The sequence below is a fragment of the Papaver somniferum genome, chromosome 3 (assembly GCF_003573695.1).
Source record: "Papaver somniferum cultivar HN1 chromosome 3, ASM357369v1, whole genome shotgun sequence".
In the NCBI taxonomy this organism is placed as follows: Eukaryota; Viridiplantae; Streptophyta; class Magnoliopsida; order Ranunculales; family Papaveraceae; genus Papaver; species Papaver somniferum.
This window is the reverse complement of record NC_039360.1, coordinates 41264172-41284248: the sequence shown is the minus strand read 5'-3', so window position 1 is coordinate 41284248 and position 20077 is coordinate 41264172. Positions and strand designations below refer to the sequence as shown.

The window sequence follows — 20077 nt, the reverse complement described above, 5'->3', positions numbered from 1 at the left end:
TTTTGATTCAATTGGTTCATACATATATTTTATGAAATAGTGAACAATTGAACACCTCTATATGAAACATAATTAGATTTATTTGATTATCTTTCATGATTGATTGATCATCATAGTTGATTTAGAAGTGTTAGATTAATGTGGTTAAGACAAAAATGTTCATATATCTAACTTTGGTAAACTATTGTTGAGCCAACTCAATATACACGTTTAGATACGGTTACCCATATCTAAATGAAGGTATATTTCATTTGTGTGTAACAAGCTAAGACCATCTAACATTGGATATATATTTCTTTGGTTTTAAGCAGACTTAGCTTGAATCTTAAATCAGGTTTTCATCTAACGGTGAATATTGAATGCTTTGTTACTAAGCTATCTTAGCTTTGATTGAAAGTAAACCCTGATTTGAAAGACTATATAGAGAGAACTCTAGCAACTTTAAAATTTAATCCCGACACTTTTATTGTCCTAGTTGCGACTAGAGTCGATTCTCCTTTAACCTAGGTTTTTCCAAAACCATTATAGGTTAACGACTTGAAGACTTCATTTGGGATTCAATTCGTGAAGCTAGTCCCGACTATTTTTTCTATGTAGTTGTGTGTTCTGATCTTACTTATTCTATCATATTGAGTACTATCTTCTCTAAGATTTTCCCGAGATTTATCTCCGATAGGTAAGATATAAAAATTAATCACAAAGCTTTTCGTTTCATTCTTTGTGATACCACAATAACTTATTCTACTACCATATAGTTAAGTTATTGTGAGGTGATTGATATTTATTGGATGTTCTTCGGGAGTATAAGACCGGATTATCAATTGGTTAATGTTCACCTTGATTTATTAAAAGACGAAACAAAAAATTCATAGGTACTTATGTGGGAGACAGATTTATCTATCAGAATAGACTTATCTGTAGGAGACAGATTTGTTTATAAGTCTTCGACTTTGGGTCGTAGCAACTCTTAGTTGTGGGTGAGATCAGCTAAGGGAATCAAGTGTGCAGAATCCGGCGTGGTTCAAGAGGCGTAAGGAACGCGATTGTACCTTAATCGGTGTGAGACTTGGTTAGGGCTCAACTACATTCCAGTCCGAAGTTAAGTTGTAGTAGGCTAGTGTCTGTTGCGGCTTATTGCAGTGGTGTTCAAATCTGGACTAGGTCCCGTGGTTTTTATGCATTTGCGGTTTCCTCGTTAACAAAACTTCTGGTGTCTGTGTTATTTCTTTTTCGCATTATATTTGTTTATACAATTGAAGTATCACAGGTTGTGTGTAGTTCAATCAATTGGTAAATCCGACCTTGATTGTTGGATAGGAATTGATTGGCACTAGGACATTGGTCTTTGGTAACTTCCAAGTTATTTCTCATATCAATCGGGCTCACAGATTTCTATCTGTTCGATTGTAGATTGTATTGAGAAATTGAGATATAGCTCTCTAATATATTTCTTGATAGAGCTCGATTTATAAGATGGTGCTCTCGGAATTATATTGGAGTTATTCCATAAAGACTCCCGAACGAATTATTGGTGTGTTTCTTTCAAGTCATTTAGATTCAAAACATAACACAAAAGGTATATTTATGTATCTCTAGTATTGGATACTTGATCATTTTTTAATAATTAAAGTGTACGTTCCTAAAAGTTGACTCAGGTACATTCTTAGCTCCACTTACCCTTGACTGCTTCAGAGTATGCAAGCCGCTGCTACGACTTCATTTCATGATCATAGTAGACCATTGATAAATCTTAATTACTCCATTAAAACAGGAATAACCATAACATTAATTAGATTCATTGGGAAAGACTTATTAGATCCCACCTTAACTCTGGCACGTGTCTTATTCCCGGATTGTCCGAAATTTACCATCAAACATCCTAATACGAATATCACCGAGTCTTTTAACCGATAGTTTCACCCATTGCCAGTAAACACTTTGTCACTACACCACACATACTGAAAAAGCGGGGGTACAACAACCACACCCAATATTTCGCTTAGCAATCTGTATAGACTAACTCCAATATACTTCCAAGAGAATCAACCAGACTCAATCTTAATAAAGTATATAAAAGAGTTATAATATCCCGATCTCTTGATTTAATCCTTACTCAAGCAAATAGAAATCTGTGAGTCTGATTAAATATAAGAGAGATAACTTGGACGATACCAAAGACCAATATCCAAGTGTCAATCAATGTAAATCAACAACCATAGGTCGGATATTCTAATTGATTGAACTAACGCACAACTTGTGATATTTCAGTTATATAACAAAATATAATGCGGAAAAGAAATAACACAGACACCAGAATTTTGTTAACGAGGAAACCGCAAATGCCGAAAAACCCCGAGACCTAGTCCAGATTGAACACACATTGTATTAAGCCGCTACACACACTATCCTACTACAAACTAAATTCGGTCTGCACTGTAGTTGAACCCCAATCAATCTCACACTGATCCAAGGTACAGTTCGCTCCTTAGGTCTCTGATCCAATCAGGATACTACGCACTTGATTCCCTTAGCTGATCTCACCCATAACTAAGAGTTGATATGGCCCAAAGTCGAAAACTTTAATAAAAAAATCTGTATCACACAGAAAAGTCTACGATAATAGATAAATTTGTCTCCACAGAAATACCTACGAGTTTTGTTCCGTCTTTTGATAAATCAAGGTGAACATGAACCAATTGATAACCCGGACTTATATTCCCGAAGAACAGCCTATAATTATCAGTCACCTCACAATAATCTTAATCGACGCGGCGAAAGAAGATATTATGGAATCACAAACGACAAGACGAAGATGTTTGTGATTACTTTTACATCTTGCCTATCGGAGATATCAATCTCAAGCCAATATTTACGATTATAATCGTATGATCGAATATGCAAGATCAGATCAACAACAACGAGAAAGTAGTATCGGTCTGGCTTCACAATCCCAATGAAGTCTTTAAGTCATTAACCTGGTTTACAAGAAGAAACCTAAGGTTAAAGGAGAATCGACTCTAGCTAATACAACTAGTATCACACATAAGGTGTTGGGATTAGGTTTCCAATTTGCTAGAGTTCTCCCTTATATAGTCTTTCAAATCAGGGTTTGCAATCAATGTTAGCTTAGTAAAAAAGCATTCAATATTCACCGTCAGATGAAAACCTGATTAGATTCAAGCTAATATCTTTCAACCGCTAGATCGAAAACCTAACTTGTTACACACAAATAAAATGTACGATTTTAGGTTTGTGTAACCGTACCCATACATGTACATTGGTTGGTTCAAGAATAGTAACCAAATGGTTAGCCGTATGATCACTTTCATATTAACCATATTCTTCTTTACCATAATTATTTCAAATGACTCAAATGAACTAGTTAGAGAGTTTTTCAATTGCTTAGATCTTATAGAAGTATACAAGACACAACCGAAGCAAAAAAATGATTTGATTCACTCGAATCGATTCATAAACTTTATAGCCACGATTTGCAAACTTGCATTCCTTAGTTTATATAAGTTTAAGTTCACAAATAATCGTCTTTAGAAATAACCACCTCAAGTACACAGACTTAGTTCATGGACTTAAGTTCCCGAAAGAGTTTACAAACTCCAGCAGATTTTCTCGGGTCGAGAACCTCCGACGGTTCGCGGACTGAGTTCGCGGACTGGTTTTCCGGTTTTCCTGATCAACAAAGTACGCATACTTTGGTTCAAGGAATAATGACTTATACATATATGTGTTACCACACAATGCTTATATCCAACATTAGTTATATATCCTAAACTCTCATTTCAATCATTGAAACATTCTTAGAGGACGTTATATAGTTGTTATTCACAAACCATTTCTCGTCAAAGCCATTTTCAAGTGATTGAAACATAATATGACTTTCATTACTAGGTAAAGATGAACTTGGTCAAAGCGAAAGCTTACCAACACATATTTCGAGAAATAGATAGGCGATATGAACTCGGCTCGAAATAACAAATGTGTATAATCAAAGTCTATATAGCAAAACAACTTTTGTCTCAAGATAGGAGATAAAGTAGATAGACTTTTAAGTGATAGATAAGTTCAAGTCTCCACATACCTTTTAGTCGATGAAGCTCCACCAGTTCCTTGAGTAGTTCTTCGTCTTGTATGATGATCGACATGGAGCTCTTGAGCTCAACTACACTTTATATCCTAGTCCGAGACTTAGATATAGTAGACTAGAAATCAAGACTTATAGTTTTAATCACTAACATTGACAAACGTGCTTGAGATAGCAACGCATGCGAGTTCGACCGAGCAGTGCTCTAACACATACCTATAGAAATATGACCGGTATGCACACATATATGTCGTGGTGCCGCTATCCAAAATCCAACTTTCCTCTTGATTAAAACAGCAACAACTAAAAGACAAAAATCGCTTTCATAACTAGCATCATCGACAGGTTAGGTTGACATACGAGACCTTGCGCCAGACCATCCCTATTGCCTTTCCACTTTCAATTAGTCTAATGTGGCCTGATTTGCTACACTACCATCAAGCACTCTTACCGTGTTTATTCTTCTCGCCAGCATATAAAACACCATCTTCCAACAAGTTACCCTTATTACTCTTCATCTCATTTTCTTCATACAAGAGTGCACTTATAACCGACTCAAAACTCAAAGCATCTTTTCCATGCTTTAAGTGTTACTATGTGTTTATCAGATGGTGGAAGTGACAAGATAAGACGAAGTGCCTTATCCTCATCATCTACTGTTACTTCTAACCATCAAGTTCAAAAATAATTGAATTTAAAACTCCAAGATGATCAATAATAGATATACCTTTAACCATTTTCAGTGTGTGAAATTTCCCTTTCAATTACAATCTATTCGATCGCGTGTTAGTCATATGCAAACTTTCATGCCTACTCTACAGGTCATTTGCGGTAGTAATCTATGAAACATCAGTCAAACATTTTTTCCCAATAACTATCGTATCTGACTTGCGGCTGCTAAATCCACTTTATCCCAGTCTTCAGCTTTGACACCGCTTTCTTACCTTTCTTTCATCGCCTTGATTAATCCTGATTATATCAAAATATCTTAAACTTATATTTGCCATAAACCAAAGTTAATAAAACCATCGAACTTCTCTACCTTGAACCACGTATAACCCGCATAAAATTTTGTGATCATCTTCCCCCTCTTATACCCAGCTATTGATGCCGTCATGTTCAGTGTGTGGGAAGGTAAGAGTTTTCTTTATAATCACCTTTACGATTAGTTGAACAAATTGTGCTCTTGTTTGTGGTTTTTTACCCAGTTTAATTTTTTTTACCAAGTTTGGGGCTTTCCAGGTAAATCTGTATCTTCTGTGATTATTATTTATCGTTATTCTCTTGGCACTTTTCTTTCTTCTTCATTTATCCAAAAGATCCAAGTGTTGTGGTGAAAGTCCCAACATAATTTCTGGTTAGCTTCCCAAAAAATAACACCTCTGTGATGCCTGACCTTCATAACGTGACTCCACAAGCTATAAGGTTTATCCAACGCCCAATTAAGTTTGCAATTTGGGCCTTATGTAAAGGAAATCTAGTCCGAAATTTATCAAATACGGATATCTAATAACAATCCAAATAAATTAAGCTTATATATCCATTATGTGCCACACTAAATTACTAACAATTTTTAATAACCACTGTTAAAACACACTTAAAACTCTTGAATATATATCGATCCTTCAGATTCCTTCTAGCACATGAGAAAAGTTTCTTAAACATATAAAGTTTTTCAGATATAATATATTAGAGAGAGTCTAGTCCAGTTGACCCAGTCTTGTGTCTGTTTGGTCATTTTTGGGAAAATATATTATAGTTTGGTCCTAGAAATTATGGTTTGGTCCTAGGATGATGTCATGGATGATGTAAATGTCATCATGTGGTGGCAGAAATACCCTTTTTGGACCACATATATACAAAAAAAGAGTAGAAAATATTTCATTCTCAGATCTACTTTTTCTCTCCTCTTTATTTTCAGATCTAGTTTCTTTCCTCTCCATTTTTGTTCTTTTTCTGCTGCTGCAAGAAACAATGAAGATTTGTGTTTTTTTTCTAGGGTTTTGATTTGCAGAGATGATGAAGACGATTTGTAGAGGTGATGAAGACGAAGAATCATATAAAGATTATGAAAACGACGAAGATGAAGATGTTTTTTTTGATTTCTTGCTACTGTTTTTGATGTTTCTGCTGGTGTTGAAGACGAAGATGATGATCTTTTTTGTTTGCTGCTCGTGTTGATCAAGATCTCGATTTTTTGATGTTTTTAGTGTTGATGATGATTTCCGTTTGTTGCTCGTGTTGAAGATCTCGATTTGTTGATGTTTTTCGTGTTGATGATGATTTGTTGATGTTTTTTCGTGATGATGATGTTTTGCTGCTGCTGTTGAAGACGACGAAGATGATGAAGATAATGATGTTACAGTTCATTCCATAAATGAACTATGTTTTTATATGAAGTTCACTTTTGGAATGAACTCTGTTCTTTTATTGGTTTTTATATGGAGTTCATTTCTGGAATGAACTCTACTTTTTTAGGTTTTTATATGGAGTTCATTTCTGGAATGAACTCTGCTTTTTTAGGTTTTTATATGGAGTTCATTTCTGGAATGAACTCTGTTCTTTTTAGGTTTTTATATGGAGTTCAGATACAACCATAAACTACAAATCAATTTTTATTACACGGTACACGCAAACATGTTTACAATCCTTTTTCTTCTCAGGGTATTAAGAATGACATCCCTAGTCACACAACTTGTAAAATCAAAATAAAATGTTAAAAGTCTGTTTGGATACACATCAAGAAGTAGCTTTCCGACCTCTATAAGTTAAAAAACAAAAAGTTAGGTTGGGAATAAAATCTCAAAACGACTTTTAAAAGTAGACAAGTCTAACTTTTTGTGAACCAAAATATTTTTACTTTAAATGTTTGCTTCCAGTATCCAAACGTTAGGGGTGAGCAACGAATGGGCGGATGCGGATTTGGTATCACCCGCGTCCAATCCGTCTAAGTGCGGATTTGACATCACCGACGTCCGAACCATTACGCTTCGAATTTAACACCCGCGGGTGAATGGATGAGCGGATTTGATACGAATGGATTCGCAGATTCATAAAAGATATAAACGAAAACAAGTAAATGCTGAAGATGATTAATATAACTTAGTTTTAAAACTTAGATTACTGAGATATAAATAATTAACATAACAAGAGTAACATAATGTCTTTCCAACAACCAAAATTATAATTTTTATTGACATGAAGCCTGACAGACTCCGATTTGGAATCCCTTTGAGGAACTTCAGTGCATCTCATTATTAAATTATATACATTATCTACCAATTTTGAATGTAATAATCTTCATATATGTATGATACTAACATTATCCTTAGGGTCGGGTGTCCAACAGATGAGTGATGTTCCACCCCCGTTCAATCCGCAAAAATGATCGATTTCAAAAATTCATCCGTGTCCAATTCGCTGAAATGCTGATCGGGTTTCCACCCCAAAATGTGGATTGGATTGGATAAAACCCGCGGATTTGGATGTTTTTGTGCACCCCTGCCAAACGCCATAGAGGATGCGCACTCGGATTCAAGCCTTACAACCATAAGGCCCATAACCAGTTTCAATAATGCGAAAAGATGCTCGGGGAATAAAATATGGATGGAAAATTCCACAAAAGAAAATAAATAAATAAATAAAGTGGCGCACTTCTCTAGTTGGTGGTAATAGCATATAGTTGAATGAATTCCTGAAATCCGATAATAATTCTTATTTTTTTGATTATTATCCGCTTCGCCATTTGCAAATTATAATTCAAAGTATGGCACAAGTAGAAGAACACTTCGATGTTCTTACAAAAACTGGTGAAAAAACCGGAATTACTAAACCCAGGTAACCTGTTATTAATCTAAAACCATCAATTTTAACAAAATATTAGGGTTTAACTTGGTTATTGAATCTGAATAGAGATTTTTGATTCAATTTCGTTATTTAAATTTATATGGTAATTTGTTTATCAGGTCACATGTACATAGAGATGGGGATTATCATCGAGCAGTTCATGTATGGATATATGCTGAGACTACTGGAGAGTTACTTGTACAGCGTCGTGCTGACAATAAAGATTCTTATCCAGGGTTGTGGGATATATCTAGTGCTGGTCATATTTCTGCTGGAGATTCATCCCTTGTATCTGCTAGGTAATCAACAGTTTCGTAGATAGATGCAATTGGTTCTTTCTTCAGTTTCTATGCTGCATTGTAATGATAGATATCTAAACTCTGGCCGGATAGTTACTTTGAATCTGTGGCAGCCTGATAATATGGTATTGAGGAGGATTTATTCTTCTTGCGTTATATATCGTTAGGAATTTGCATAGCTACTTAGGAAGAAAAAACTTAGTTGTAATGCTGATCTATTGTAAGTTGATGTAAGAAACTAGAAATTGAGATTAGATACAGCAGTGACGAAACTAAGCTTTTGGCTTATAGTAAAGTGGTCCACTTTGTTTTGTTTTTTTCTATTTGACTCGAGTGTTAGTGTTACAAAGTGGAATTTAAAGCATCTAAGAATATGAAGTAATGTAAGGAGCACTATGTGAAATAAATAAGTAAACACATTGACCATTTCTTCTCATTCCAGTTCTTTTTATTGACTAAGCAGATATACTATTATGCTTGATCGTCGCAATATTTGCTAGTTTTTATTGGTCTCACTTTTTTTTGTTAACATTTGATCATATCTATATTGTGAACATTACCATTTGCCCTTTCTTCAGGAGGGAACTTCAAGAAGAACTAGGTGTAACTCTACCGAATGATGCATTTGAATTGATATTTGTTTTTCTTCACGAAGCGTAAGTTGAGTTATTCTCTTGAATGGCCTAATATTTTATAAAGTCATTATGAACAGAACGTGATTAGGCATTTATTCCTGGAAACCAAAGATCTCAATCACTAATTTACTAATGGAATATCCTACTGAAAAAATCAGTTAATGTTGCTGACAAGGTTTACTTTGCGATGCAGTGTAACAAATAATGGAAATTTTATCAACAATGAATTCAATGATGTGTATCTTGTAACAACCGTTGATCCAATCCCGCTGGAAGCTTTTACTCCTCAGGTGAGATTATTACATTGGTTATTTACGAAAATTGCTTTTGAGATCCATTACTCCACTACTATAATCTAGCTTATGTTTTCCTCTTACAATCTTTTTTGTCAGACACCGACGTTATAAGCCTTTATTGATCTTTTTTTCATCTTTATATTTACTGCAAATAAGCATTTTGGTCCATATTATGCTTGCACATCTAGTCTTAACACTCTTTTACTCCAACTCATAACATGTTAACAACATCTTTCTCTTCCAATATATTCTTGCATTCTTATGTTTGATACTTTCGTTTCTGACATCTCCTTGTTAGGCTTGACCTGATGATTCATTTGTTGGCCCTTCAAATTTTTATCTCTTTTTTGTTTGTTGGTTATGTAGACCCTGTCTGTTAATTCTATACCAGATTTGTTTAACCGCTTCGACCTAACATTTTTTTTCCTTCGTTAAGCTTCAGAACTGAACCTATTCATTTTCTTGTTTATCCATATTTTTTTGTAGGAAACAGAAGTTTCTGCAGTTAAGTATATTAAGTGGGAGGAGTATAAGAGCTTACTTGCGAAAGAGGATCCTGATTATTGCCCTTATGATGTTACTGGAGGATATGGTCAATTATTTGATATTCTTTCAAAAAGGTTAGTTGCGAGAAGTGAGTGTGAAGTCACAATATCCATGTTTCTTATGCTTTCTGTGAACCTTTATCTGTTTTGAGCTCCTGAGTTTTGACTTTTTAGTTTATTCTATAATTAAAACTTGGTTAATCATGTTTTTGCTCATCCTTGTATTGGTGTGCAGCTGACTCAATATTAGACTCAAACGTTAGAATTTTTAGAATGTCGAATTATAAAATCTGGATAGACTGCACAGTCCTATCCAAGACTATCACTAACAAAGAAAAAGGGAAGTGATTGCCAATAATAATACCTAATAGTCAAGGTGTCTTTAATGGTCAAATTAAGGGACTCTGTTGACTGATACTTTGGCGGCACGCCACAAATTGGTCTCTGAGACCGTTGGTTCCTACTTGTGCTTTGTCTGCCTTTCCATGCATGGTCATAGGTGAGAGTGGAGAGCTTAATCGATCACAATGTGCCGGCACTTAATAGTTGACCATTTTTTTTCTTATGGGAATGTTTCTCCTGGCCTTTGGCTTCTTTTTATGTTACATGCAATGTTGTTCACTTGAAGTCACTTAACCAAGTAAACCAGCTTATGCTTGATAGTAGATACAGTAGCTACTATCTAGAATTATCTTTCGTACCACTTAGCAAATTTCCATTTCGTTGTCCATGTTGATCATTTTCTTGTGCAATACTTCTGAAGGTACAAAGACAACACGGAAGAACGCATTCTATCTTTGCAAAAGCAACTTGATCGATATGCTTCTATTTCTCTCGGTGCAGAGGTGAATAACTCTTTCTTAAATTAGAGTTTCACTGTTATAACTTTGTTTCCTGAGTATGTGGTGATGATGATAAGTATTTCCCTGATGAAAGTCACTAAACCTTAACATTAGTATTGTATGCGATTTGATATGATTATCCCAGCTTTCATCCTAGTATGATCCACAACCTTTTTATTCTATTCTCATGAATTTTACCAGCCACACAGTTTATCTTGCGAACCAACTTTTTTTTGGTGAGTCATTTGTGGACTCTTTTTTTTGCCATCCAGTTTATCATTCCTAAATAAGCTTGGGTGGTTTGATCCTATTGATGTATCAACAGTTACAACATATATATTGACAGTGTTATATGTTTTATTGGCTAAATTTGTTTCTGTGGTTCTTACTTCTGATATTGGCATTCTGCTTTTTCTTGGCTTCGTTTCTTGGGGTACAGTTGTCTGGTGTTACTGAAGCAGACAAAGAAGCTCTTGTCCTACTTATTAAAGCAGCGGAGGTCATGGACGAAATTTTCTACTCACAGGTGTAGTTTCTGAGTATAGACATACCTTCAAAGGAGGTTCTGTTGAAATGCTTGCATGATTGTATTCCTAAATATTGAAATGTTTCAATTTGTCTCCATCTTTTAATTTATTCATCACTCAATCACCTTACATTCTCTTGGTATATCGTAATAATTAGTTTTCGCCCAAAAATAGATAAAAATAACTATATAACAAAATTAAATAAATATGTGTTACCTTCAAGTAACTGACTTTCCCTGTTTTTTCTGGAAAAAATTGGTGACTACTCGTCATACTGACAGTTTCATCTCAATGTTCATTGATCTATATCTATGTCATTTTAATGTGGCTGATTTTGAAGAGCTAGACCGTACCTCAGTTCTGCCGGCAACCATGAGGCAGTGTTTCAATTAGTCATTGTCTAATGCTGATGCTTTTAATATTTTTTGTTTTTAGGTTTGGTGCTGCAATCCAGCACTCAGAGATTGGCTGAAAGAACACTCTCATCAATCTAAGTTGGACAAATTGAAATGGATGTATTACGCAATCAATAAGAGCCCTTGGTAATAATTATTCTATTCTTTTGTAGGATTATTATTAAGCATGTTTGTTGCAGTTTTTGCTCTTTACAGTAGTTAGGCTTCTCAATTGAAAGCCTAGTTAATCTGTTCCTCAAGATTTTGCTCTTTTATTTTCATATGTTATACATGTAGAATGCAATTGCAAATGTATCAGTGTTCAAGCAATGTTAGAATTAAATACTCACAACCCTTTCACAGGATCGGCCTTCACAAATTTAAACATCATTATATTTTCTGACATGAAGACCCAAACTTGCTAAGAAACCAGACCAGCTTACTCTTAGACCCGAAAATATTCTGATAATGTTACTGGATAGAAGTAAAGTAAAAGTCATCCTCACCCCTCAAGATCATCACATTGTTGTTCCTTCTCTATTGTACTCACGTAATTTTCCTTTTATCTAAAGACCATTTTATCATAGGAAACTGCGGATTCAAGCAAAACACATTGAGAAATTAGGCTCTAGAACCACCTGGACCGGCCACCAAAATACACAAAGTCACAAACAACAATATGCTAGTATTTCTGAAACACAAGAATATGAACCCAGAAAAAATTGGTATTCCTAACAGATAAACCTCAGCTCTGGCCTACGAGAACTGTGACATGCCTTTTTTTTTGTATGAAGAGTTTTTGGTCTACGACTGTCTTATTCCATAGTAACAACGTATAACATGATATTTTATTCTCTTCCATATGCCTTTCTTTCGATTAACAGGTCTTCCCTTGACGAGAATGCAGCATTTATGACCTCCGCAGATTCTGCAGTCAAGTTGCTTGTAAACTGTACAAAACACGTACCTGGGTGGAAAGGTCTAGAGTATAAAGCTGCATTTCCAGTAGCAAAACCCCCTGGTGCAAATTTCTACCCTCCTGATATGGACAAAAAGGTAAGCCATGTGCATACTGCTTACAATGATTTGGTGCCCTTGACATATTATTATTTTCCGTGCTCCAAATATTGGCTGCTGCATATGGAATATTGCAATTCTGTGTACGGAAAGGCTAAACTTGTAGACTTTTCGTTGATTTTTTTTCTTCTATTTTTTGACAGGAGTTTGAGTTGTGGAAGAGCAGTTTAAGTGACAATCAACAAAAAGATGCAACTGGATTCTTTAATGTAATTAAAAGGCACAGTGAATCTGATTTTGCTGATTCCCTCCCTGAAAATTCACGTGGTAGTAGTAATCAGGTCTCAGCGTCCAGCAATGATGATCTTCATATTGTACCATTTTCTCAAGAGTATAACCCATTTCTTATGAAAGCTGCTGAGCTGCTTCGTAAAGCAGGGGATTTGACAGACTGTCCAAGGTAAGCAGTTCGCAGAATATCTCAAGGATGGTTAAGGTGGACTATGTTGTTATTATATATTTCTTCGGTGTAGTGATTAAGGATACTAAACTCACCATTGTGCTCCTATACAGTTTGAAGAGGTTGCTGAAAACCAAAGCTGATGCTTTTCTTTCAAACGATTACTACGATTCTGACATAGCTTGGATGGAGTTGGTTAGTAATATTCATTATGAACAAAAGTTTGTTTTTTAAAGAGTTAACAAGGTTTAATTTACTTTGCTGTATACTGTATAAATTACCAAGTTAGTATATGTTTTTGAGTATTCTTGCATGCATGATCTTTCACTTTCTTCTTGAGATTAGTTGATGCTCGTTTATGAGTTGGTTAGAATACTGAAGCTGATGTTTTTGGTGCATGTTAGAATTCTGTCTTTTCAGTCATTTTCATATTGCAAGTGATCAAAGTAGTAAAAACTAAAAAGGTTATTGCATAAGACTGACTATCTGTCTCTTCTTTACACTTTTCACTAATTTAGCAATTCTCTTATCAACTAAGTACATGATAGATGAAGTAAGGTTGGAAAACAATGTTTAGCTGCTTCGGTAGACATTTCGAGCAAGGCTTGGCGCATCGGGATCGGACTCGGATCGGTGGCTACTGATCCCGATCCAGAGATTGGATTGGGGATCTGTGATCCACGCCAATCAACTACGAGACATAAATGTAGCGGATCGGCTGATCCTGTCAGATCCTTACAACGATTTTATGGTCGGTCCATGTATGCTTTGATCAAAGTGGGCACGAAAAATCAATCGTAGTATCATAACTTCGTAAATCTTGATGAAGATTGATTTTCATGAATGTCATCGCAATGCTACCTTTTACTGCTTAGAAATTCCACACTTCGCATGATCTTTTTTTGGTTTTGTTTAACAGCTGACTTATTTTTAAGTTTCATGGATTAAAAATCCTTTATTTTTTTTAATGCTCATTGCATCTCATGACCAACATGAGTGTTTGTTTTATCCTCTTTCAGGATTCTAAATTGGATATTACCATTGGTCCGTATGAGACATATGAAGATGGAATTTTTGGGTACAAGGTAGAGCTCCAGACCTTTTCTCTTACCTTTATCTGCACAAGTGTAAAACTTTCTAAGTTTGGTTGTACACTGCTGTACGGATTCATGGTAGTCCGTAATCCCATATACTGGCAATTTATCTTGTTTACATTATCAATTCTATTTGTTTCATGTCTTTCCTGCTTTAGTTGCATTATGGAGTGAGTTTATTATTGTTTGAATCTCTGATTTTGGTTCTGCTTTTGCTTGTGAGCTTATTAGTTACATTATATTTTGCTAGGCTACGTTTGAAGCATTCATTGGAGTGAGGGATGACGAATCAACTTCTCAAGTTAAACTCTTCGGGAATCATTTAAAGGTTCAGTTAGCTCTATCTTTAAACCATTTTCCGTTACTTCCATCAATATATTTTCTAAGAGGGACGGGATTGTCTAGGTTCTGGAACAAAATCTTCCATTGGATGATTCATACAAATCTAAAGACGTGGTTGCTGCTCCAATACGTGTAATTCAACTTTTGTATAATGCAGGGGTGAGTTCCCTATCATCCTCTACTGATATTGTTTACCCGATTAGCTAGGATGCGATTTTGAGATTTTGCTTACTTACATCCAGGAGAAATCAAAAGAAATCCCTAGTACTGGGCGAGCATTTTGCTGAAACTTTGCCTGAAATACTAATTCTCTTAAGCTTTTATATTTAAATAATAAATGATGTTATTTATTAAAGAACTAGTAATGCATGTGGGAATTCGTAAAAATGAGTTTAATATGGAAAGGAAGGTGCGAGTTACTCTTAGTAGGGAACATAAAACACATGAGACCTCTAATTTCTAATGAATGAATAGGAACTACTGTTGTTTAGATATTTCGGTGGAGTTTTTTTAGTTTGGCGATTCAAAGGCTGGTGATAAGCCAACTGCACTTTCTTGTGAAGCTGACAGTGGTTTCCCTCATCTTTTCTCTTTGGTCTTTCTGTGTGGATGTTCTTTTTATTGTTCTTAATCATCAATAATTTAACACTAAATCAACCAAAAGAGAAAATGGAAGGCAAATTACTTTCTTGGTAGAACCATTCAAATGTCACTGCATGTCTTCTATCTTTTGTATGCTTGGTATGTGAAAACTTAGTGGTTCAGTCAGCTAAACCGCAGTATTCACCGCGTCAAAGAAGCATTTATGGTGCAAACTGAATATATCTCTAAGAACTTCGCATGCCATAGATATCTTGGTTTTCGAAATAGCCGTGGAAATTTATTTTTATTTTAAATTACATAGAGATACTTTCTGATTCTTTTCTCAGGATGTGAAGGGTCCTCAAACGGTGGCTTTCAATTTGCCAAATGATGAGCGTATAGTAAATGAGCGTGGAACGTCAATGGTTATGCTCAAGAATGTTTCGGAGGCTAAGTACGTCTTCTATGTGTTATTGCGACCAATTTCCTTAACTACAGAATAATTCACTACAGTTCTTATGCAGTCGTAATGGCTCCATTGAGCAATATAAGTTGTGGAATCTAATACCTGTGAATTGTCTATGGTTGTTAGGTTCAAGCATATCCTTCAGCCTATCGCTGCAGTATGTATTGCAGCGGATCAGAGAGAACTTGTAGATTTTGATTCTTTCTTCACTCATACAATTTGTCATGAGTGCTGTCATGGGATAGGACCTCATACCATAACACTTCCAAGCGGTCAGAAGTCCACAGTGAGATTGGTGAGGGGACTTTATCATTTTTAAATTCAGTTTTCAACACTGCTTCAGCTGCAATGGCATTTTCCTATTTAACCACACCTTTTACATATAAATACAAGATGGTCCAAATCTATCACCGTAACATAGGTTACAATGATTTTGTCTGAATGAAAAATGCTCTAGGAACTATAATACGTCGGGAAGGTGTCAGAATTATTGAGTTTGTATTGTCGCATCAATTGAGTATCCTGAACATTCGTTATCAACAACTAAGTACCTTGAAATATAATAGTAGAACCACGGAGAAGTTATATCCATAGTGATGGGAGCGGTCAAGGTTGCCTTAACACATTCTTAAGAAGCTCATCTGCGCATATTGAAATATTAAATATGTATGTACAAAGGTTCTTCTGACATGTTTTTTCTTGATTGTTGGTGAAGGAACTGCAAGAACTCCACTCAGCTCTGGAAGAAGCAAAAGCTGATATTGTCGGCCTTTGGGCACTTAAATTTCTTATCAACCAGGTTAGTTACAGGCTTGCAGTGGACTCTTTTGAAGTGTTTGTTGCATTTCAAGATATGGGTTATTTCAGACTACACCGAACAATAGTTTTTCCGCCTGAAATAATTTACTATTTGAGATAACCAACTATGCCATCTCCTGTCAACTCCTTGTGGAGCATGCAGGGATGCACACATCTTATTTCATACTTGAGAAATTTAAATACTGTAGGAGAGCTTTCTGTTTAATCTTGAAAATAAGAGGGCCATCACATTTTAGAAAAATTCCATCTCTCTCCACTACCTTTAGCAACACAAATTCTAGTCTACTCTTTACTCTTCTGCATCAACCTCATTAATTTTGCTGAATTCCTTTTTTCAGGGTCTGCTTTCTAAAACCTTGTTACAGTCTATTTATGTTTCCTTTCTTGCGGGATGCTTTCGGTCAATACGTTTTGGATTAGAAGAAGCCCATGGGTATTTGATTTCATCTTACTTCAATTTACCAGTTCGAATAAACAAGGTTACTTTGTTTATCCAACACATTCACTATATTAAACCAGGAAAGGACAAGCTTTACAGTTCAACTGGTTATTTGAGAAAGGTGCCTTCATTTTGCTTGCAGATGGGACCTATTCTGTCAATTTCACTGAGGTATGAAAATTAGTAGGTTCCTAGTTTTCCCTTTTATAGTTTATCTGTACACAAATGAAAATTCATATGATATCCCTTGTCATAGGTTGAAGCGGCGGTTGAGAGTCTTAGCAGAGAGATACTAACCATTCAGGCAAAAGGAGACAAAGCTGCTGCTGACTTGCTCCTTCAGAAGTATGGAAAAATGACAGATCATCTTCGAGCTGCAATGGATAATCTAGAAAAGATTCAGGTAGTGGTTCCTTTCGTGGTGAAGTAACTCTAAGTTGTATTATTGTCTCAACAAACCAGAGATGTGCTCCTAAAACTATTACCATGCCTATATTATTTTTTTTCTCATGATTTTTTGGGACTCCTGGTTTGGTTACTCATTGTTTTCCTGATGGCTTCAGGTACCTGTGGACATAGCACCTGTTTTCACTGTCGCTGACAAGATAATGTCTCGAAACCTTGTTTGACAACGGTTCAGCTTCTTGTTCAGATCAAGCAAACAAATTCATAGAAAAATCATAACATAAGCCCGATATTTTTTCAATATATCCAAGCGTTTTGGGCACTCAGTTTTTCGTCGGTAGGCATATTTGAACGATGATCATATAGGCCATAAGATAGTTTGTGTAATCAAAACATTTCACCTAGATTTCGCCCAAAAGTTTAAGCAAGAAAATATAGATGATTCGATCTGTTCTGAAATTCACTATTTGGAGACTAATAATGGAGTTCTTCCACTAACAATAATAATTCAAACACTTTTATCTCTCAACTTGTAGTATATAATTTACAAAATCAATAATTCCCTCTAAATCCATTTTTTAACTAGCTAGGGTAAGATTAATGAGGGTATTCAAGAAGATAAATTAGTAGAACTACATGTACTGCAACTTTGATAAGAACTTAAGAGTTCGTCCAGAAATTCAGTTCCTAAATCCTCAAACTCAACCAAGTTGCCATGTATGGATGACGATGACGACGACGATGACGACGGTAATGATCTCGATGATCTTGTTTTGTTTTTCTTACTATTGCTCCTTTTTTTCTTCTTCAAAGAGTGAGACTTTTTAAGAGCTAAAACCGGTGAAGACCCGTCTTGGAAACCATGTTTGATATCTTTCAATGAATCACGTACACGTTCAGCAGAAAAATTAAGAACGGCCATGGATCCTCTGATAGAAAATGCAGCTTGATCATAAGCTAAAGCAGCTGCTTCGGCACTATCGAATGTTCCAAGCCAAACTCGAACTCCGTTTCTAGTAGAATCTCTTATTTCCGCTGCGAATTTTCCCCACGGTCTTCTTCTAACACCTCTATAAACTTTTTCCTTCGTTTTATTAATCTCTTCATCTAGCTTACTATCGTCTTCTTCCACTATTTCTTGCTTAATATGATCGGCTTCGGCTAAAACATTAAACAATAACATTTCTTCGGAATCGTTTTCATTGAAAGGCAACGATTTTTGATCCAAGATAAATCCATCAACCCACGAAACTGAAGAACCCGTTGTCATGGACGATGATTCGGGTGAGAATTCGAGGAACTGTGATGAAACCATTTTAGGTTTTTCTTTCTTGGTTTGTAGAATTTGCTTGGTCTTTTTTAGGAGCAGTAATAGTCTTCGTCGAAATTTGGCTTGGAAATGCTGAAGCTATATATTGCCAAAATAATAGGTGAGGATAATAAATGATGAATAATTAGTTGCAGTATCGTACTGTACAAAAATGGTAAGAAAGCTAAAAGATAAGAGAGAGAAGGGTTTAGATTTGTGGAAAAAGAGGATATTTTAAGGGTAATTTAAATTCGAATAATACTAATTATAATTCAACACGTGCAAAGAACATGGCTCATTTTTATTTTTCTGAACGTCCAATATTTATGGACCAAGTTCGTTGTGTCCTATAGAACACTAGTTTCTTCAAAAGAGTTAAGTATGGCTGTTGTATCCTTTGATGAAGGATTAAGATTTTGTTGTAGTTGTTAACACAACGTGACTTAACCCTCAAGTTAACACAACCTGTATATTTGGAAGTCTCTGTATATTAGGGAATTGTGTTTATTTGGGAAAGATAGTATCTTAACCCTCAAGTTAGTTATGCATATATATGCATTGAGTCTCTGTATATTCTGTGTATTCAAATCAATTGAAACTGTCTTGTTTAACCTCGTCATCTTGTCTCTCTTCTCTTTAGTTAAAACCTAGTAGTTAACCCTTTAGCCTAGGAGTTCTATCTTGGTATCAGTAGGTTAGCCGATCCTATTTCAGTCATGACAGAATCATCAACCACATCTTCTACAGCCTCTTCTACAGTTTCTGCTATAATCAACTCTACCATGTCTTCCCTGCAGTCCTCTACGATGTCTTCTTTTCAGTTCTCTCAGCCACATCACATGATCACCGTAAAGCTAGACGACACCAATTACTCCCTGTGGCGTGCTCAATTTCTTCCTTACCTTCAGGGACATGACTTGGATGGTTATGTCACTGGTGCAACCCCATGCCCTACAGAAACTCTTACTGCTGATCTCCCAAACCCTGCCTATCTTTCCTGGAGAAAACAGGATAAACTCTTAGTTAGTTGGCTGTTTTCTTCTCTTACCCCGACTACTTTTCGTCATGTCCATCGATTAATAACGTCTAAAGAAATCTGGTCATCTCTGGAATCTCTTTATGGCTCTAAATCTGATGCTCAAGTTCATCATCTTCACTGTGAACTGCGAGCATTACGGAAAGGTTCTCAAACTATGCGTCAGTACATAGACCGTGCTCGTGATCTTGTGGATAGCTTGGCAGCAGCAGATACCATTGTCACAGACAAAGAGTTTCGTCATTGTCTCTTAGCTGGCTTGGACAGTACCTATGATGCTATTGTCACATCATTAACCACCACGATGAGTTCGTTGTCTGTTGAAGATTTTCTCATTTTTCTCCTGACATTTGAACTACGTATTGATCAACAGACAAAGCTTTCCAACTCTCAACCAGTTGCTAATCTTGCTGCTCAGAATCGACAATCTTCGTATCATTCTTTTTCATCATCTGGATCATCTTCAGCACCCAACTCTCAGTTCTCTTCCTTTCGCTCTACTGGTAACAACAGAAATCAAAATCACCATGGGCCTGGTTCATCTCAGCCTGCTCGTTTTCAGAATCAACGTGGGCCTGCTTCACCTGACAATCAACGTGGGCCTATGACCTCTGATTCTTCTTC

The 20077-nt window shown here is 35.8% G+C and overlaps 2 protein-coding genes across 2 annotated transcripts; one reads left to right on the top strand and one right to left on the bottom strand.

Moving 5' to 3' along the window:
• Positions 1-7726: 7726 nt before the first annotated feature.
• LOC113355967 (nudix hydrolase 3-like) lies at positions 7727-17637 on the top strand. Its single transcript, XM_026598955.1, has 21 exons — positions 7727-7936; positions 8065-8244; positions 8823-8900; positions 9073-9169; positions 9662-9795; positions 10484-10565; positions 11002-11088; positions 11525-11631; positions 12369-12540; positions 12705-12961; positions 13075-13156; positions 13981-14046; positions 14306-14383; positions 14461-14556; positions 15327-15433; positions 15572-15740; positions 16161-16244; positions 16603-16697; positions 16784-16874; positions 16960-17106; positions 17267-17637. Exons 1-21 carry the CDS (start codon positions 7866-7868, stop codon positions 17330-17332), a joined length of 2346 nt encoding a protein of 781 aa, XP_026454740.1. The 5' UTR covers positions 7727-7865; the 3' UTR covers positions 17333-17637.
• On the bottom strand, positions 17575-18595 carry LOC113355968 (ethylene-responsive transcription factor 1B-like). Its single transcript, XM_026598956.1, has one exon. It carries the CDS (start codon positions 18421-18423, stop codon positions 17719-17721), a length of 705 nt encoding a protein of 234 aa, XP_026454741.1. The 5' UTR covers positions 18424-18595; the 3' UTR covers positions 17575-17718.
• Positions 18596-20077: the final 1482 nt, after the last annotated feature.

Coding starts and splice junctions, on each gene's coding strand:
- LOC113355967 (XM_026598955.1), top strand. CDS start 7,866: ATGGCACAAGTAGAAGAACACTTCGATGTTCTTACAAAAACTGGTGAA. Junction 10,566..11,001: donor CTATTTCTCTCGGTGCAGAG/GTGAATAACTCT, acceptor CTTGGGGTACAG/TTGTCTGGTGTTACTGAAGC. Junction 14,384..14,460: donor TCTTCGGGAATCATTTAAAG/GTTCAGTTAGCT, acceptor GGGATTGTCTAG/GTTCTGGAACAAAATCTTCC.
- LOC113355968 (XM_026598956.1), bottom strand. CDS start 18,423: ATGGTTTCATCACAGTTCCTCGAATTCTCACCCGAATCATCGTCCATG.